Source organism: Argopecten irradians, chromosome 8, assembly GCF_041381155.1.
Source record: "Argopecten irradians isolate NY chromosome 8, Ai_NY, whole genome shotgun sequence".
NCBI lineage: Eukaryota > Metazoa > Mollusca > Bivalvia > Pectinida > Pectinidae > Argopecten > Argopecten irradians.
Window position 1 is genome coordinate 26,277,095 of NC_091141.1, and position 18,060 is coordinate 26,295,154.

General features: G+C 34.3%; 1 protein-coding gene across 3 annotated transcripts in view; it reads right to left on the reverse strand.

Annotated features, from left to right (window-relative positions):
• Positions 1 to 11,305, reverse strand: part of LOC138329993 (zinc finger CCCH domain-containing protein 11A-like) — a 33,028-nt gene extending 21,723 nt beyond the window's left edge. The window contains exons 1-5 of one of the 3 annotated variants that reach the window (XM_069277314.1): positions 11,193 to 11,305; positions 6,575 to 6,956; positions 5,405 to 5,536; positions 4,887 to 5,031; positions 4,106 to 4,216 (exon numbers count right to left, since the gene is read on the reverse strand). In XM_069277314.1, the coding sequence (XP_069133415.1) occupies positions 4,106 to 4,216; positions 4,887 to 5,031; positions 5,405 to 5,536; positions 6,575 to 6,628 (442 nt within the window). In that variant the 5' untranslated portion in view covers positions 6,629 to 6,956; positions 11,193 to 11,305. Of the gene's footprint in view, positions 1 to 4,105; positions 4,217 to 4,886; positions 5,032 to 5,404; positions 5,537 to 6,574; positions 7,106 to 7,596 lie in introns of all 3 variants that reach the window. The other 2 variants (XM_069277313.1, XM_069277312.1) reach the window with 2 other exon arrangements.
• Positions 11,306 to 18,060: the final 6,755 nt, after the last annotated feature.

An 18,060-nucleotide genomic window follows, 5' to 3' on the forward strand; every position in this document is an offset into this window, starting at 1 on the left:
AACTGACTTATTACCAGATTTTACCTTAGTGTGGACAATAGACCAGTAACTGACTTATTACCAGATTTTACCTTAGTGTGGACAATAGACCAGTAACTGACTTACAACCAGATGTTTTACCTTAGTGTGGACAATAGATCAGTATCTGACTTATTACCAGATTTTACCTTAGTGTGGACAATAGATCAGTATCTGACTTATTACCAGATTTTACCTTAGTGTGGACAATAGATCAGTATCTGACTTATTACCAGATTTTACCTTAGTGTGGACAATAGACCAGTAACTGACTTATTACCAGATTTTTACCTTAGTGTGGACAATAGACCAGTAACTGACTTATTACCAGATTTTACCTTAGTGTGGACAATAGACCAGTAACTGACTTATTACCAGATTTTACCTTAGTGTGGACAATAGACAGTAACTGACTTATTACCAGATTTTACCTTAGTGTGGACAATAGACCAGTAACTGACTTATTACCAGATTTTACCTTAGTGTGGACAATAGACCAGTAACTGACTTATTACCAGATTTTACCTTAGTGTGGACAATAGACCAGTAACTGACTTATTACCAGATTTTACCTTAGTGTGGACAATAGACCAGTAACTGACTTATTACCAGATTTTACCTTAGTGTGGACAATAGACCAGTAACTGACTTATTACCAGATTTTACCTTAGTGTGGACAATAGACCAGTAACTGACTTATTACCAGATTTTACCTTAGTGTGGACAATAGACCAGTAACTGACATATTACCAGATTTTACCTTAGTGTGGACAATAGACCAGTAACTGACTTATTACCAGATTTTACCTTAGTGTGGACAATAGACCAGTGACTGACTTATTACCAGATTTTACCTTAGTGTGGACAATAGACCAGTAACTGACTTATTACCAGATTTTACCTTAGTGTGGACAATAGACCAGTAACTGACTTATTACCAGATTTTACCTTAGTGTGGACAATAGACCAGTAACTGACTTATTACCAGATTTTACCTTAGTGTGGACAATAGACCAGTAACTGACCTATCACCAGATTTTTCCTTGTGTGGACAATAGACCAAGTAATGAGTACCACCTTAGTGTGGACAATAAACAAGTAATGACTTATTACTTGGACATTACCAGATTTTACCTTAGTGTGGACAATAGACAGTAACTGATTATTAACAGATTTTACCTTAGTGTGGACAGTAACCAGTAATGACTTATTACCAGATTTTACCTTAGTGTGGACAATAGACCAGTAACTGACTTATTACCAGATTTTACCTTAGGCCAAACAAAATTAATTTCTTAGTTTCTCAGGGGCCCCGCCCCATCGGCATTTACCCCCCGCACCAACATTTTTATGCACCATAACTTAAAAATTAAAATCGAGACCGCCGCATCGAACACACCCAAATTCCATTTCGAACTCGCCCGAAATTTCCATTCAAAAACGCACCCGGAAATTGGCTCCAATTTTAGTATGCACCTTTCATTTCCGGTAAAAAATGGCTGCCGATGTCAGCATTTGCTCAAAACGGAATGTTTCCTCCCAGGATTATGTATTTTCAACTGGTTTTCTTTGGAATAGTGACGATTGAGATATTTAAAAGCTGTTCTTAAAGACTGAGTAAGAATTTACATTTTCTACACGTGTTTTCATTGATTTTCATGTACTTCAAGTGAGAAAAAAATAAAATGTTATCTGCCGCATTTGTTTTCAGAGAATAAAAAATCAAAAAAAATATTCCCGGCCCCCCGCACTGACTTTTTAAAAAAAGTGGCCTGAGAAACTAACAATTAATTTTTTTTGGCCTTAGTGTGGACAATAGACCAGTAACTGACTTATTACCAGATTTTACCTTAGTGTGTGGACAAATAGACCAGTAACTGACTTATTACCAGATTTTACCTTAGTGTGGACAATAGACCAGTAACTAACTTATTACCAGATTTTACCTTAGTGTGGACAATAAACAAGTAACTGACTTATTACCAGATTTTCACTCAGTGTGGACAATAGACCAGTGACTGACTTATTACCAGATTTTACCTTAGTGTGGACAATAGACCAGTAACTGACTTATTACCAGATTTTACCTTAGTGTGGACAATAGACCAGTAACTGACTTATTACCAGATTTTACCTTAGTGTGGACAATAGACCAGTAACTGACTTATTACCAGATTTTACCTTAGTGTGGACAATAGACCAGTAACTGACTTATTACCAGATTTTACCTTAGTGTGGACAATAGACCAGTAACTGACTTATTACCAGATTTTACCTTAGTGTGGACAATAGACCAGTATCTGACTTATTACCAGATTTTACCTTAGTGTGGACAATAGACCAGTAACTGACTTATTACCAGATTTTACCTTAGTGTGGACAATAGACCAGTAACTGACTTATTACCAGATTTTACCTTAGTGTGGACAATAGACCAGTAACTGACTTATTACCAGATTTTACCTTAGTGTGGACAATAGACCAGTAACTGACTTATTACCAGATTTTCACTCAGTGTGGACAATAGACCAGTAACTGACTTATTACCAGATTTTACCTTAGTGTGGACAATAGACCAGTAACTGACTTATTACCAGATTTTACCTTAGTGTGGACAATAGACCGATCTCAGTGACTAACTTATTACCAGATTTTACCTTAGTGTGGACAATAGACCAGTAACTGACTTATTACCAGATTTTCACTCAGTGTGGACAATACCCAGCAACTGACTTATTACCAGATTTTACCTTAGTGTGGACAATAGACCAGTAACTGACTTATTACCAGATTTTACCTTAGTGTGGACAATAGACCAGTAACTGACTTTACCAGTTACTTATTACCAGACTTTTTACCTTAGTGTGGACAATAGACCAGTAACTGACTTATTACCAGATTTTACCTTAGTGTGGACAATAGACCAGTAACTGGCTTATTACCAGATTTTACCTCCGTGTGGACAATAGACCAGTAACTGAACTTATTACCAGATTTTACCTTAGTGTGGATAATAGATCAGTATCTGACTTATTACCAGATTTTCACTCAGTGTGGACAATAGACCAGTAACTGACTTATTACCAGATTTTACCTTAGTGTGGACAATAGACCAGTAACTAACTTATTACCAGATTTTACCTTAGTGTGGACAATAGACCAGTAACTAACTTATTACCAGATTTTACCTTAGTGTGGACAATAGACCAGTAACTGACTTATTACCAGATTTTACCTTAGTGTGGACAATAGACCAGTGACTGACTTATTACCAGATTTTACCTTAGTGTGGACAATAGACCAGTAACTGACTTATTACCAGATTTTACCTTAGTGTGGACAATAGATCAGTAATCTGACTTATTACCAGATTTTACCTTAGTGTGGAAAATAAACCAGTAACTGACTTATTACCAGATTTTACCTTAGTGTGGACAATAGACCAGTATCTGACTTATTACCAGATTTTACCTTAGTGTGGACAATAGACCAGTAACTGACTTATTACCAGATTTTACCTTAGTGTGGACAATAGACCAGTAACTGACTTATTACCAGATTTTACCTTAGTGTGGACAATAGACCAGTGACTAACTTATTACCAGATTTTACCTTAGTGTGGACAATAGACCAGTGACTAACTTATTACCAGATTTTACCTTAGTGTGGACAATAGACCAGTAACTGACTTATTACCAGATTTTCACTCAGTGTGGACAATACCCAGCAACTGACTTATTACCAGATTTTACCTTAGTGTGGACAATAGATCAGTATCTGACTTATTACCAGATTTTACCTTAGTGTGGACAATAGACCAGTAACTGACTTATTACCAGATTTTACCTTAGTGTGGACAATAGACCAGTAACTGACTTATTACCAGATTTTACCTTAGTGTGGACAATAGACCAGTAACTGACTTATTACCAGATTTTACCTTAGTGTGGACAATAGATCAGTAACTGACTTATTACCAGATTTTCACTCAGTGTGGACAATAGACCAGTAACTGACTTATTACCAGATTTTCACTCAGTGTGGACAATAGACTAGTAACTGACTAGTCATAGATTAACAGTATTACCCTCTGCTGGGTTGACAATGATAGGATTAATGACAGGCCCCTCTAGTTTGTCAGACTCCGCTAGGGTCCCTAGTGTTGGCTGACTGGTACCACAGTCCTGTGTTGCGTCCACTGAAACAATAGTCAGACATCAATCACTTGTTAATATCAACTGAAACAAAATCCAGGTATCAGTGCACTCAATTACAGTAAACCAACGCAGCTACTAAGTTTTGGGATTTCTGATTTAAAATAAGTTTGCAAAGATTAACCTTCACAAATTTGAAAATCAAATGCAAATATACATGTATATCATTATAAGCGAGGTTTACAGGTATTTGAGGAGATAAACATTTGAAATTTTACAGTGATTGCAAAAATCGCCAAAGTAAATCACAATTGAAAGAAAATTGGTTTAAAGTAATACACTATGATTTTTTTTACCATTATTGATTTTACATATTGCTTTGATAAAACAAAATCCAATTTTGGATGACCTCACCTTGCATTGCTTAGACCCAGATATGGCACATATAACTTTAAACTATATTTATATTAGCAAAACATTTTTATGACTATACATTTTTTTGCAATCCTTTCTGTTAACATAACAAAGACAAAACATAAGTAAACTCTTCCCTTTAACATACAAGATTTAGTTTTCTCTACATTGTATTTAGATCTTATTTCTAAAGCTCCAACATATCAATTTAGTCCAAGATATTTCTGATGTCATGGATGGACCAATGGATATTGAGGCTAAGCTAAAAGAATAATTTTAACATAACAAACATCAGCATACCCAGAGTAATGATGTTGTTGCTACTGCCACTGCTAACTTTCTGTACTTTATGAGGTCGTGGTTTCAGATGTTTAAAAGGACACGATGGCCTTGTACACCCGCTAGCTACAGTCTCAAAATAGCAGGGCTGATCCGCTTTGTTCTGCTGCAGAGTTAAAATACATGTAATGTATCAGTTAATGAATTATACATCGTCACAGGTACATTTACGAAGAACTACATGTTTCTTGTATGAAAATTAAAATAATTCAATTCAACGGGTATAGTCAAATTTATTAAGCCATGTACATTTAATATAATAAATTCAATAATAAAAGGTAGGACAATATAACTCATAAAGAACGTCAAAATCACTAATATATAAATGTTTCAATATATTTTGAATTGTAAACTGATGTACATTTCTGAAAGAATTATATAACTTTTCTTTCAGTAATTCCCCCTGATTTCTCTTTCACAAGAAAATACAGAATAAACCCAAACATGCATAGATACTGGTGAAATATCCACAAACTCACCACGATGGGTTTGATCTTCTCTGAGTGGCGATAAGGACACTGAGGTGTTGTACATTTGTTCTGTTTCCAGAACACACAGGTCACGATACTATTCCTCGCAGCCTCACAATGTCGGAATGCACATGTGTCTCCCTGTTCAACATATATACATTGTGTACAGAGCAACTGATATCTAAAGTCTCTACAACACAGAGCTTCACCCAGTTTTCTACAACATTGAGGTGTGTGTAGGAATGTTAGACACCTTAACCATTCCCCACCATACTAAGAAGACAGAGTTTGAGAATGTAAAGAAGATTTACAACTCAACTCTTTTTAGATACTTTATACAAAATTGGTTCTTTTTCATCCAATGATACTTCCCGCCAAACATGAACAAGATATATATTAATTCTAAGGAAGGAGTTGTGAGAATTTGCTAGTCTTTATATATATATACTGTAAATTGGGCCCCACCTCAGATCTCCACAGGCATTGATTCACGATTTACCCTTTCTCCTAAAGATGCTTTACACACCATGTGGTAACAATGTGATTGATGACCAGTTACGATTTAAAGGACATTTTATGTGAAGTGAGCATGCTACAACCTAGCTGCAATATTGTAGCTCAAACGACTTTTTGACAGAAAATGATGTCGTCTTTAGAGCTACAATTGGTGCCTATTACGGCTAATGGAGCAAAGTAATGATTATGCAAACCATTATAAAACGTTTGTTTGCATTTTTATTGTACTTGTTTGATATCGCTTACCTACTAGGCAATAAAACTGAACCACATAAAATATCAAATTCTCACCGAGGCATTATTTTTTTACATAATACATATGAAGGTCTTTCTGAAGGGAATTTATACGGCAAGTCCACAAATTAAGAATATCACGTCTTGTGAGTGGTACAGTAGATATTAAGAATGGTAGTTATGTTTGTTTTGGACAAAAATAATATGTAAATGCATGTATACGCATAAAATAATTGGAAACCTACAAAAAAGTATAGAAAACTATGCCCGAGTGATTTTCGGAGGCAGTGCTCCACTACGACACATAGGGACCAATTTGTACCCGGCCGAAAGGTATAGTAGGCCGAGTACGTATATTCGTTCTAGCTACAACCTGATTAAGTTGTTTAGCCTAGAATTTCCAATTACGGGTATACGTAGTTCAATTACCTTTGTACAGGTGGAAGAATAGAAGAAGAAGCAATCGTCATTTGAAGTGGACATCTTTGTTCCTCACAACAACATAGCAGTTGGACGCTTCTTTTGCTGACAGTTACATCATCTGTAGATCTTGATCTGAGGATATCCAAGGTTTTCTAACACCCGATGGCTGTATACGTAGTTATGCAATGTTTTCTAATTTATGCTGGATTAATATGTAGATATTCAGGCTTTCTAACGTCTGCTAGCTCTTGAAGCCTCTTTAGAGTCCACAATACAAGTCTTTTATTCACTAAGTTAACTTAATTAAATGTTACTGTCTCCAATTCTCACAAACTTCACTTAGTTTTCCGTTCTTTTCTTCATTACTTTACTTCCTGTTCTTCTTTAACTAAATTTAAATGTTTTCAATAGTCAAAAAAAATTATATAAGAACCCTGTAGATGGCAAAAGCTGAAAAAAAGAAATAGCCAAAATATGAAACTAAAATATAGTGCTGCTGAAACCGTTTTTTTTTTTTCCAGTCAAGAAACAGGAACCCTGAAAATAAAAAAATAAAATTAATAAAAACAACACCATTAAGTATTAGTCACTTTAGAATCACTTCAGTTAGTTATAATAGTGAACCTATAAGTAAATTATTTCATTCTTGAAAATAAAATTTTATATATGGTTAACGGTATGTGTATCATAACCTTCTCTTTCAAAAACCACTGTTAGATATTCAGTATCTAACAATTAATGGCTTCTAAAATTAATATAGAGTAGTTATATTATCTTTGCGATATATATTGTATATGTACATTGTAATTGACTCTTGATCTATGGTTTGATACTGAGAGAGACTGTCTGTTTTTGTTCCCCCATATATAGTTTCCAAATGACAAAGCAAAATGCATATAACAGTACTTTAATTTTTTTTAAACACCTAACATAATCTATGAGTATGAAATTTTACATTCAAACAGTTTATTTGTATAAACAATAATGTCATACCAAACAAAATGAGCTAAAAATCATTAATGACTCACCATACAAAAAAGCTGTCTGGACATCAAGCCTTGTCAATCTAATACTGGATATCAAAACTGTACCTTCTTCAATAGAAATTATAGCAACATTAATTAAATATCAATTCACAATCATTCCTTTTTACATCAGTGGCCAAAATTAAACCCGAATAATTTTATCCTTAATTATTCTTTATACTAAAATGCTACACCTCAACCTAATCTATAGTGTTGTGGGGTCAATATAAAGGGTCCCATTTCAAACTGAAAATGACCCTAGTTTTCCCCAATTGTAAGCAGAATTTTCCAGTTAATATTCAGATTTAGACTGTTTATGTGTAGATATATAAAATGGTTTAATGTGACGATTAATTTCAGAATCATATATATATACCCATGGTTTCCTCGTAGATATAATGAAATTACAACTGCTGTATGCTTGTATTGTTATTATGATTGAGACTCCAAATTTCACTATTACAACTTGAAATTCCCAATTCAAAATAAGGCTTAGCTTTGGACTGTGTCGTTCAAGCCAAAGAATATCCAGTAAGCCAAAATTCAAATTTATCTTATGGTGTAGTTCTTTCATCTTTATATAAGATTTGACAAGCAATAACAAAGATCCTTCAACCAGCAGAAAACATTACAAAAATTAAATGTGTGTATACATGCAGATCTAGCACTGCAGAGTTGAGACGGTAGAAATTCATGCAACCTTTAATCATTCAGTGTCAAAATATTATTGTCAGCTATTTTCCTGTCTTTTGATAAATTTAACCAAGTTATACATTTATCTCTTCAATGCATTGGTCTAGATCTAGAGCTAGTAAAATTAACCTACAAGGAACTAGACTAGAGTTGGAAGTTGCCTAGCTATAGCTCAAATCCCAATCTAGCTGGCCATTCATTTTTATTGTTGATCCTACAACTGGTGATCATTTTCTGCTATTAATTCTTTTGGAAATTATACACTAGGTACATACTTATATAATTATTTTCAGAGATCAAATATCCGTCAACAAATTCAATTTGAACACTCATTTAACTAGGGATACTTTCCTATAGTTTTTTTTATTTTGTATTTAATGAATATATATATATATTCCTGTAATAGATACTGTAAGCATTTTTGTATCATTTTAATTTAAAGTCTGACACTATATAACCAAGAGCTGTATATGATCTTTAAAATGAACAGGAAAATAAAGATGAAAGTAGTGATGGGAATTTGATTCATTTTCAAAATTGATAGTTGAAATGTCAAAATTGATTGATTATGGATTATATATAAGAATATAATTTCTCTATTTATTGGAATTAAACACTATTCTGAGATTATTGCGATTTATAACTTTGTTTAACCGATGAGAAATAACTGAGAATATCACTTGAATCACGAGGTAATAGTGTGGTATAAGCATGTCCCAATAATAATGAGCTAATTATAATTATTCAACTGAATTATGATAAACAAATGTTTCTTGACACAAATCTTAAGATTTAGGACACCTTTCAAAAAATTATGATTACATTATGTAATTGATTTTACAAATTCTTTCATCGATGATTGGTTTTAATTTTTTTAGGGCTGTAAGTTGTAACAGGTACAAAATTTTCGCCCCGGGTACCCGACTGTTGCAACCAGACCCGTACCCGGTTACCCGTAGCTTATAAGGGTGATGTATTGGAACATTATACATCGATAATAAGATCAACAAATAACACATTTTTCTTCTTACACAAAAAAATCAACCTTTAAGAACTCTTTCATTACTAAAAATATAATAAATTGAACTGTCATGTTAATATCTAGAAGATGTAAACGATACTGATACGGGCTCCTTTCATCGCTTTTGTTCTGATCACCGAAGCCATGTTGATTGCAATGTTTGTGTGCATGACCGGAAGTATTGCCTACTTCCTTTCAGGGCAGAGGAAAATGATAAAAAAAATTAGGAACTGCTTAATGGTTTACACAATGTGTTATTTTTTTTTTATGCCCACATGTACACTTAATTGCTTACAATATCTTCATTTCAAATTAATAGTTTTCTGTTGTCCAGTCAATGTTTCTCTAGGACATAAGCATACATCGTCGTAAGCTAACGTTGTGCATTCTCGATATCGACAATCGGGCACGAGATGTTAACAGCATGTGAAATATGGTAACATTAAATCATTGAAACACTGTTTAACTATAGAAATGTTTGTCAGATGAAGGTACCTTTCTAAAATACTTTATTTATACTTATATTCGGAAGTAGTTGCTAAAATACAAAACTGCTTTGGGGTTCGGGTACACATTTTCCGACCCGGGTATGACTAAAAACAAACCCGTTACTGGTAACCTGGGTACTCGTTACAGCCCTAATTTTTTTTTTACAAATTTTTTCGATCATCGGTCCATCACTAAGTATTGGGCATATATTTAAATTTCATTGTTTAAACAATCATACCATTTTTACACTTTACAGCATTCCCAGTTAAATGAGCTGTCTAGATGATTTAGTTAGCCTTATATTATTTTTACTTTCAATTCTTTTTTGTTGGTTAAATTAATCATTATGACAGGGATACGATGTTCAGACTTCTGTAAAAAAATAAACTGCATAAACATATAAAAACACACTGTTTACGCTTATAGTATGGTAGTTATAAGGGCAAGAAGGGCACAAAGTGCGAAGCACTGCTATGGTAAAGGATACACGAAAATATAAGAAAAACACAATCTTCAAAATTCAATCCTACACATTGACAGCTTCAGTTTGCAGCCGCCATTTTTTCATACATATATGGGGAGGTTGTGTGCGTTGCTCCGGTACTGCTCTCCCCAGTTATATATATTTAACTAATGCAAATACATAACAGGTGTAATTTAACATTTTTTAAATAATATCACTTTGAAAATTAAAAGCTATAGAATACAGTCAAAATATCCACCAAGGCGAAAATGAGCACAAGGAATCATGACGTCACATATATAACGTCAATAAATGGCGCGAAATCATAGGATTCGCATACACGGCACTCTAGGCCTTGAATGGACACAGAGAAATCTGAATCTTTGAGTTTATGCTAGATAATTATTAAATCATATACTTCTATAGTTAAAAGTGTGTCCTTTTATTTCTAAATTATGTCTTCTACATAAAATAGAAAATAAAATAAACAAGTAGAGCTTTGCTCTTCCTATGCCGTGCATGAATCATATTAAAACATCTGGTTGCGCCCTTTAAGGCCTTGCCTTCACTCATATTATACATTTATGTTTTATACGGGGTATTTCGTATGGGATTGGACTGAATTTGCTATCCTTACAATCCAGTAAAGGCAGCTAGCTATGGGACAATCCGCATAGACTGATTTTAAATAAAATGACCAGTACATAATATTTCAGAATTATAAAAGATATTATCTTATACAACATCAATTATTCAATACTGTCGTAATTTATTACAAATACGTATTAAAAGTGAACAAATCACCTGCATGGATATTTAAACAATGGAGGAAACGAAATTTTAACATATTCCATAACGTTGCGTAAAGTTAGATCTGCCATTCGACCTATTTCATGTTAGGCCTAAGTCTTAATTGTATCAATATCACCTTACCATTATAGAAGCATGACCGTTTTTGTGTTTCTGAATATATCTGTTTAAGACACAAAACATTTTTTTTCCTCTGAGGCAATCGCAGGAAATGACGTCACTACCCTCTTCTGAAGTACTCGGGTAATTATAAAAGCTTCCGAGGTTTGCCGAATGCCGTATGGCGTATTCCTAAATGCAGCACGAGTTTTTGAGGACCGCCAAAATCCAACATGACCGTTATGATATCACTTTTAAACTTATTCAATACACGTATCAATATCTCCTTAACGACTTGGCGAATTTATTAAAATTACACAAGCATCTAACCAAGGATTTATAAGTGAGATATACGTCCTTTATCTAACGTAACTTTCCTGTAAAACGACAACTTGCGCTTGGAAATAAGGGTCAAAATTCAAAAGTGCAATTTTTCGAGAAAGAAAATAAAAAAATCTTCTATTCAAGTTCTGGAAGGTCTAATGTAGATACCCGTTATTGGGTATGTCGAATGCTGAGATAAATGGCTACCACGTTTCTTAAAGGCCCACTACCTTTCCAGAGCAAAATAGAAAGGTTTCTGAAAAAAAATTTATAACATCAGAAAACATATGCCGATGGCCTAAGATGAGGTTACAACACCAAACATATGCAAGATTTCTTGCGTAATATAAGATAACATTGGAAAGTCATTTCGCTGCTTTGCCGTCTGGCGCAGTGATAGTCAACTACCGCGCGGTATTTAGGACGACGGCGGGAAACATAAGACGACCCGCGTTATGAAAATTAATATTTTATTTATTTTAATCAAATTGTTCAGAAGGTGATAATACGTGTAGTATTAACGGTAAGTTAATAACTTTTGCGACGCTACAAAATTACCGATCTCGTTTTACATTCCCATTTAAAAAATTAAAAGCTGTTTTGGAAAGGTAGTGGGCCTTTAATGTGAATGAATGACCTTGACCTTGGTCACAGAGTCCAAAAATTCCTCTAATTAATCTTTAAACTACTTCTTGTCTAGTTCCGGAAAGTCCAAATAACTGAAATTGTGGTCTGTAGATTTTGATATATATTTAGTTACATATAGAGAGCTACCAGGATTCTAATACGAACGGGCTTGGCCTTTATTCAAGGTCACAAACCTAAAATCTTCAAACGACTTCTTGTCAATTTCTGGAAGGCCTACAGACATGTTATCATTTTGGCATACCAGACTACCAAGTTTGTGAAAATGACCTTGATTTTCATCCAAAGTCACAGGGGCCACATCCTCGATACTCCAGGGGTTCCGATCACTTACGATCTCTACACCCCTGGACTATCTCATAGTGAAATTGAAGGCAGCTCAGCTGAAAACATTTGACCAATCACAGGCCAGCAAAGATTTCCTTTGAAGACTACAGAGAGAGCGACGCCTAACATCAAAGCCACAAAGTCAACCACAGTGTACCGTTATACGGTTCTTTTGATGTACATCAAATGACTAAATTACCTGTTCTATTCTGTTGTCTCCAGTTTTACTATGAGATAGTCCAGGGGTGTAGAGATCGTAAGTAATCGGAACCCCTGGAATATCGAGGATGCAGGGGCCACAACACCGAAACGAACCAGAGACATAGATAATCTAATTTACTATCTAAATCTCTGAATAAGTCACAATTAAGTGTGTTTTGTCTCCAATACCGAGATCGCTTTGAAACTCGAACTTTCTCCATTCTAAGTTTGATGCAATAACTCGTTTATAAAGCTAACATACAAAACTATTCCGTGTGGATTTTAAGCCTGTAGGATGACGATATATGTTCCGATTTTGCATATTACAGAGATAGCGGGTAGGTAATGTATCCATTGTGACGTCATTATTTTGTTGCGGCAATATTCTCGTCATTTTCTCCGAAAAGAATGACGTTATGCTAGCAAACACCTGGAGTCACAATCAATATCTATACCTGCAAGGACAGATAACTCTAATATGCAAATACAGAAATACATAAAGTACAGGAAATCTCTCATATTTACATTTATAATTTAGACATTTTATGGGCATCGTTAAACCAAGGACGTATATGAGAAGGATTAAGTCACACTGGGTTTTGGGGAAGGCCGAGGCAGGCGCTTTTGTGTTTGTGCATGTGTTAAACCAAGGATTCATATACGTCCTTGGTTAAATCGGTTATATTAATATATACTAGATATACAATTTTACCGATGTTTGATCTGAACCCCTACTGGTAAATCGTCTAAAAATGGTCAATAGGTACATTTGTATAAAGTAGGGCTGGTCCAAATTAATAAAACTGTAACTTTTCACAGATTCGAACCAGGAACCTCCAAACACTAGCTCCATCTTCTTACTATATATGGCTGTCGTTACATCAGAAACATATATACATAGAGATTGGCAACTCCTCCATTTTTACGATCGGCAGATGTACCTCCGTATGTGCTTAGGGGTTTTTAGATAAACTCTTAAACAGTTGAATATAGAAGACTGATTTTGATATTTTGTAAAAGTTCAGTAATTTTCAGATGGTTTGAGTACGATTTTGGATAGAAAAAATAATATTTTAACTTATTTATTAATAAAACAAAATTCATTTCCGGTTTTTAGTACCTGATTTTCGAAAAACCAGGTAAATTTGCTTATTTTCATGCTTTCAAAAATCATATTAAATACCATCAATCGGGAAAACTGATCACATCACACCATGATATAATGTTTAAACTTTGTGTTGATGCAAAAATATCATGTTTAAAAGAATACACTTAAAAGTAGTTAGCCAAGGCAAAATGCCTATAAACCGGAGGTCCCTCTGCCTGTCAACAAAGACAAAGAAGGAGTTTCCAATCTCTATGTATATATGTTTCTGGTTACATCCACCTCTGGACTTCAAGTATCTTGATCATATACAGTATGGATTATTTTCATAAGAGTTATTTCCCTTGTTACGAGCACGCGTTGTCTGGTATTATCGTTCCTCAAATTCAAATTCCATGACAATACATACAAAATTACGTTGAAATAAAATTGCTGCTCAAAAATATGTAACACCATCTCTGCAGACATCATGCCTGACGTTACAGTAGTATGCCAGATGTGGGTATATTAGATGAACATTTCCCCTTCTTGTCTGTTGTCGTACTCTACAGGTATGCTTGTGGGCAATTAATAAATCAACAAAACAAGATGTCAGCCTCCATGATACATGCGTTCGTAAGATCTAAAACTATAGGTCATCGACTCAATATAAGAATTGCAAGATTTATTTTAAATGGTTACAGTTCTCAATTTTCTTGTTACTCCAAAGGAATATCAAGAGAGTATTGTTTTCTTGTCAAAGAAAAGGGACCCGTGGGGATTCGTAGAGTTGAGAAGGTCGTTCCTACTGTTTGCATTGGTGTACATGTGGACCTATCGAATGTAGGCAGACATAGTTATCGTCCCTTCTCTGTAAACCATTCACAGGGATATGCAGACATTCGGAATTTTACAGAAACTGTGTTTACTGATGAAAATGACGACATGCATCGCGTCATAACTGGACTCGTGATAGGGGAACGGGCACAAACGATAAAAAGTCTAAAACTAGAAACTGGGTTGGATTTTAAAGTGTATTCAACTAGAAATGCTCTTCTTGTTTCTGCTGTAAGTGCTGAGATGTTGAACTCTGCTGTAGAAATAATCAGCCAGGTTGTCCAAAGACAGAGGAATCTGATAGAAAGAGTGAAAACAGATGCAAATGCTGAAGTTCATCAATTCATTTCTAGACATGTCATTGGTAAAAGGGCAGAAAATGTCACAAGACTGCGATCAGAAAGTGGCTTAAAATTTTCTCTTCATTCAACCAAATCAGGAAGCTTACTTGTTTCTGCAGAGGATTCGACAGTATTGAAGAGTGCAACAGAAAGAGTGAAACAGGAGATTGAAAAAGTAAGAAATCTGACTACCATGGTTTTAACGGATGAGGATGTTTATGTTCACAATAAAATCTGCAGACATATTTTTGGAAAAGGAGGAGAGAACATCAGAAGGTTGACCTTAGAAATGGGATTTGATTTTGTGGTCCAGCATACCAAATCTGCTTGTCTACTTGTTTTTGCTAAAGATGCAGAGCTTTTGAAAGTCGCTACAGATAAATTAGCTCAACAAGTCCAGAAATACAAAAATTTTGTCATTAGCACAGAGATTAACATTGACAATGTCAAAATGTATCCAAATTTTACAGGGACAGTTTTTACAGATAATGATAAGTTGGTTCATGAAGAAATCAGCAAACACATACTAGGAACTGGGGGACAGAACATTAGGAGAATAAAATTAGAAAATGACCTGGAATTCCAACTTGTTGCAACTGAATCATCAGTTCTGTATGTTGTTTCTACAGATGCAGAGGTACTGAAAAAAGCAACTGCAAAAGTAACTGAGGAAGTGGAAAATATTAGGCGGCACATTAAAGAATCAAGATTTGACTTGGGAAATCTCAATATTGATCTTTATTTTTCTGAGACAGTGTTTACTGATAAGAATACCTATGTCCATCAAGATATATATTCAATACTTCTTGGAGAGAGAGGACAGAACCTTAGAAGATTACAACAAAAAAGTGGATTGGATTTTGAGGTAGATTCAAAAAGAACAGCTGTACTTGTGTCTGCTTCAAAGTCTGAAGTGTTGAAAAGTGCTGTAAAATTGATAAGGCTAGAAGTCGAAAGAATTAGAAACATTTTAGATGTTTAATAAATGCTAGTTTCTTATGCTTTTCTTTTTATCTCTCTCACACAAACATGTTTTAATTCAATTTGTTTTCCAAACCCTCAGGGTGGTTTGATTGACAGATGACAAAACATCAATTTATAGCGTATTATTTTAAATAACTTAATTATATTCTAATACTTTATAAGAATGTGATAACTTATATTTCTAATACTTTATAAGAATGTGATAGGCTCATGCTGCTGAAATGGCAGAAAACAGGCAGCAGTTATAAAGGCAGTTTGTTTGAGGTGCATTTTATATGTATGTATATTTTTAACTAGACTGAAATTGGACCCCTGAAATTTTATAATGAACTTTCCCAGTCTTTGAATTAGAAGAGTTGAAATGAGTTTTTAGGGGTGAATGAGTAAAACCTTTTTATCCTGAGCCCTGGTCTGTGGCTATTAGTTATAAAGGTATATCTTGTACGATAGAATTAGTGGTCAGTTTAATTTCCATGGTATGGTTAGCTTATATACAGTGTATTCATGGTATTCATTGTCATTTATTTTCATTACCATATTTGACCCATTAAACGCTCACAGTGTTTACTTCTATAATTCTATATTAAATGGTTCTGTTAAGAAGATATTAAAAGAGTTGAAATGGTGGTATAGATCTTAGTGTTTTAGGTGTACTTATGAAAATTATATTGTCTGCAAAAATAAGTAACCTCCATGATGAAATAAATTGTTACAAGCAGTTAAGCTTTAACTTATACACAGGGTTCTGTAAGCAGGTCTGTATACAGGGTTGGATAAACACACAAATCAATCACAGGACTCTGTCAATATAGATACCTAGCAATGACTGACTCAGAGGCTTGTAAATGTACCAACACGGATACCTGGTGACATACTAACACAGGGGCAGTTGGACATTCTAGCATTGATACCTTGCGAGACTAACATATGGGCCTGTGAATATTCTAGAATAGATAAATGATGGCAGAATAACAAAGGGGCCTGTAAATATACTAAATATTCTAGAATATAGAAAGATGGCGACAGAATGACATAGAGGCTTGTCAATATTCTAGAATAGACAGAACTTAAAACTGTAAAGGGTTCTGATAAAGTGTCAGTATAACTCTAGAACCAGTAAAGGGTTCTGAAAAAGTGTAAGTATATCTCTTAAAACAGTAAAGGGTTCTGATAAAGTGTCAGTTAAAAACTCTAAAAGGGTTCTGAGTAAAGGGTTCTGATAAAGTATCAGTATAACTCTTAAAACCAGTAAAGGGTTCTGATAAAGTGTCAGTATAACTCTAAAACCAGTAAAGGGTTCTGATAAAGTGTCAGTATAACTCTTAAAACAGTAAAAGGTTCTGATAAATTGTCAGTAAAACTATTAAACCAGTAAATGGTTCTGAAAGAGTGACAGTATACCTCTAAAAATAGTAAAGGGTTCTGATAAAGTATCAGCATAACTCTTAAAACAGTAAAGGGTTCTGATAAAGTATCAGTATAACTCTTAGAACAGTAAAGGGTTCTGATAAAGTGTTTGTAAAACTATTAAACCAGTAAAGGGTTCTGATAAAGTGTCTGTATAACTCTTAAATCAGTAAAGGATTCTGATAAAGTATCAGCATAACTCTTAAAACAGTAAAGGGTTCTGATAAAGTGTCAGTTTACTCTTAAAACAGTAAAGGGTTCTGATAAAGTATCAGCATAACTCTTAAAACAGTAAAGGGTTCTGATAAAGTGTCAGTATAACTCTTAAAACACTACAGGGTTCTGATAAAGTGTCGGCATAACTCTTAAAACAGTAAAGGGTTCTGATAAAGTATCAGCATAACTCTTAAAACAGTAAAGGGTTCTGATAAAGTATCAGCATAACTCTTAAAACAGTAAAGGGTTCTGATAAAGTATCAGCATAACTCTTAAAACAGTAAAGGGTTCTGATAAAGTATCAGTATAACTCTTAAAACAGTAAAGGGTTCTGATAAAGTGTCAGTATAACTCTTAAAACAGTAAAGGGTTCTGATAAAGTGTCAGTATAACTCTTAAAACAGTAAAGGGTTCTGATAAAGTATCAGCATAACTCTTAAAACAGTAAAGGGTTCTGATAAAGTGTCATTATAACTCTTAAAACAGTAAAGGGTTCTGATAAAGTGTTTGTATAACTCTTAAAACA